Consider the following 3,199-nt stretch of genomic DNA (forward strand, 5'->3'; position numbering starts at 1 on the left):
ATGTTATTCACAAAAATCAGGTTTGGATATTATCATCCAAACAAGCAAACCAAGCCTTAAAGGTTGTGCCTGTTTTACTATCTACGGATTTAAGGTCAGGACACACTCTCCATCCCCACTCATCGGACCTTAAATCCATGAGTTTTCTCAGTTTGTTTAACGTAAAGATCTACCAATGTCACACACTTTAATGCAGCATTGGATCAAACCCAACCTAAAAGTTGGTAAGAAAATTGGTTTTATGGAAACCAAGTTTTAAAAACTGGTTTAGGTGAAGTGTCATCTCAAACGCCCCCAAAAGCTTTTAATTTCATAACCACAATCGCGTACTCTATGTACTAACAATCACACAAAGGATTTTTTTTTTTTTTCCTGCAAGTCAAAGCAGAAACCGGGAACAGTTTGCGTAACCAGCTTTCCATTATTGAGGAATTTAAATCACGTCAGCCATGGCAAGCACAAAGACTGAATTCCATCGCAATCTTGAAGCCACATGTAAAACGACGTTATATTCCATCACCATAGCACATCTCATTCGGTGGAGGCGACAACTGAACCCCATGGGCGCCTGAGAAGCCATTTTCCGACGGTGAGGTCAACCATTTCTGCGGATGGACCGGCCGAATCTCAACTCCGGCAAATACGAGGCCACTCTTCCAGGTCGGCGACCTGCCCACAAGACGAAAAGTGATGTAATCACCATTTATACAGGACGGCCGGAACCTCCCGGCTTCCACTCCCAACCAGTCTTCGTTGTCCAGCCTGATCAGGTCAGGGCTGCCGGCGTTCAAATTAATTTGGCGTTTGGATATCAAGATGCCGTCTTTCTCCAGGACAGCGAGCTCCGCCGGTGCCTCCAGACCGTGAACGGGGTCCTTGTGTTTCAGGACGTAGACGACTGAGTAAGTGGTGTCCTTGTGGAGCAGAGTGCTTGTGTCCAAACCTCCCTGCAGCGACAGTCCCCAGATCCGCAGAAGCTCAGCCTGCACCGGAAACCTGCTAATTGTATGAACATGATCATCAAAAGCTTGCAGACGCATGCATGTTCAACTTTTCTTCAAAAAGAAAGGACAGAATCTGTTAAGACAGTAATCAGATGTTGCATGGCGGCAACAGCACTTGGGATCAGCAATTATGGTTCTGACGGAATTGTGGAACGACTGGTAACTTAATTAGTAGAGTAAAACATGAGGACGTTGTTCATCTTACAGATGAATCTGTCCTAGATGGAGAAGATACCGAATATATAATGCTATTGCATTTTAAATTCGAACTTAAGTAAATTAAATTTTCAAAGAATACAAATTCTGCAGATGCGATTTAGGTCATGGAAAACTTGAAAGTACCCTCTCTGTTTGATTTTTCTACACAATCATAGGCTCCGAAACATGAAGATGGTAAGCCTACCGTAATCATCTAGGTTTACCGTAATCATCTAAGTAAATGAAAAAGGAAACACAGAAGTTTTACACTTGAAATATTGTAGTAAACAAGATTTTGTTCAATTAGATTGCACCCAATTCCCATTCTTGGGCAGGATTCCAAAATCAAATTGGTGGCATGAAGATGCAACCGATGATCAGGGGCAATAGGAAGCATATGAAGAGACGCAAAATACAGTGCGGGAGGACCTTGAATTATGTAGAGGTGTCATCCTCCAATTCGACGGATTGTCGGATCCGTAAACCAAGATGGACTTCACAGATTTCACGATGGTTTCAGCCATGGATGGCAGCTAGAAAGGAAATTACAGGAGGCCGGGAGGAGAAGGAAGCACGAGGTGTGCTTCCTTGATGTGGAGCAGGGTCACAATACTTCCTTTTATACTCGAGGATCTGGAACTTTGAAAAGGTCCCCACCTGCAACCTCATACAAGAAAATGGAAAGGCGGCGAAAACCGCCAGATGCTGAACTTTGAATAAACAACTGCAAGTTGTTTCTATTCTTTCCGGTGGGTTGTGTTAGTCGTCACTGACGACGCATTAATTTGTGATTAAACATTCTCGATTATCGTTCCTTTTTTTTTATTTACTTATATATATATATATATATAACGCAAAAAAAAAAGACGTGGACTACAAGTAAGTCTACATTATGTGTACACAAAGTCTCCGGTTTCTTAGTTTCCTAGTTTTCAAATTTCAAGTCGTTTTTGACAAATCTGACGCAATGATAAATGAGAATGTCGAGCAGTAATAAATTATAGGCCTGGCATCCTGTCCTTTTTAAAAATAAAAAATATATTTTATGATTAATTATAATAATATATATTATTATATGTATATATCAAAAAATATATAAAAAATGTTTTATCCAGACAAATCAAACTTAGTCAAGCCAGTATAAATTTTGAGGTCGAATGAAACCTAATACCAAATACCTGTATCCAACGGGATGCCCAAGCTTAAGTAATATATATTTTAATTCTCATTATTAAGAGTGGTTGTCAGCAGATAGGACTTTGAAGACAGTTTTATATAGCTTCATTATATATATATATGTATGTTTTATATTAAATTTATACATTTTAATATAAATTTGTAACAGTATATAAGCTATAGATGGGACACAAGTTATAGGTTGATGGTCGAGTACCATCAAGCTGCAATGAGATTTTAAGAATTTCTTCATCTAAATGATCAAATAAATTTCAATGACAAAAAAATATAAGGCAACAATTTTAAAAATCTAATACCTAAGTCACGTTGTTAGTTCAATTCTATATAAAAATTTAGATATTTTGCATCCATCCGTTGGATTTATGAAATCTAACTGAAAAGTAGCCTAATCAGAGTTTCAGAGTTTGAGAGGCTCCACACAACAAATATACGCAAAGAAAGGAGAAATGTTTTGAAAAGTATTGATTTTTTTTTTTTAAGTCTTTTTCACCTTTTTCGATTTTTAAAAAATTTCACTTTTCTGCCGGCGAAGGAATCGCCCACGGCATGTCGACCGGTAGAGACGAGGGAGCTCCGAACACGCCTTTCAAAGACGTCAAATGCGGAAGTTTCTGTACAAAAACCTCTCATGTCCTTCAGCATAAGCCCAGCGATGCGCGAAGTTGGATGATGGCTTGGTCTTCTTGCAGGCTAAATCCCTCTATTGATGTGAGGCCTCAGGGGGTCGACTTACGATTTGGTAATGGAGGACCGTGACAGGGGAAAGATGATCTTGTAAAATGAAGAAAACCTCGTCTGCC

The 3,199-nt window shown here is 39.3% G+C and overlaps 1 protein-coding gene across 1 annotated transcript; it reads right to left on the reverse strand.

Moving 5' to 3' along the window:
• Positions 1–315: 315 nt before the first annotated feature.
• Positions 316–1,786, reverse strand: LOC116257891 (F-box protein PP2-B11-like). Its single transcript, XM_031634906.2, has 2 exons — positions 1,632–1,786; positions 316–996 (listed from the first exon to the last, which is right to left on the reverse strand). The coding sequence occupies exons 1-2, from the start codon at positions 1,724–1,726 to the stop codon at positions 507–509; spliced, it is 585 nt and encodes a 194-aa protein (XP_031490766.1). The 5' UTR covers positions 1,727–1,786; the 3' UTR covers positions 316–506.
• Between the last annotated feature and the right edge of the window lie 1,413 nt (positions 1,787–3,199).

Source organism: Nymphaea colorata, chromosome 7, assembly GCF_008831285.2.
Source record: "Nymphaea colorata isolate Beijing-Zhang1983 chromosome 7, ASM883128v2, whole genome shotgun sequence".
Classification (NCBI taxonomy): domain Eukaryota; kingdom Viridiplantae; phylum Streptophyta; class Magnoliopsida; order Nymphaeales; family Nymphaeaceae; genus Nymphaea; species Nymphaea colorata.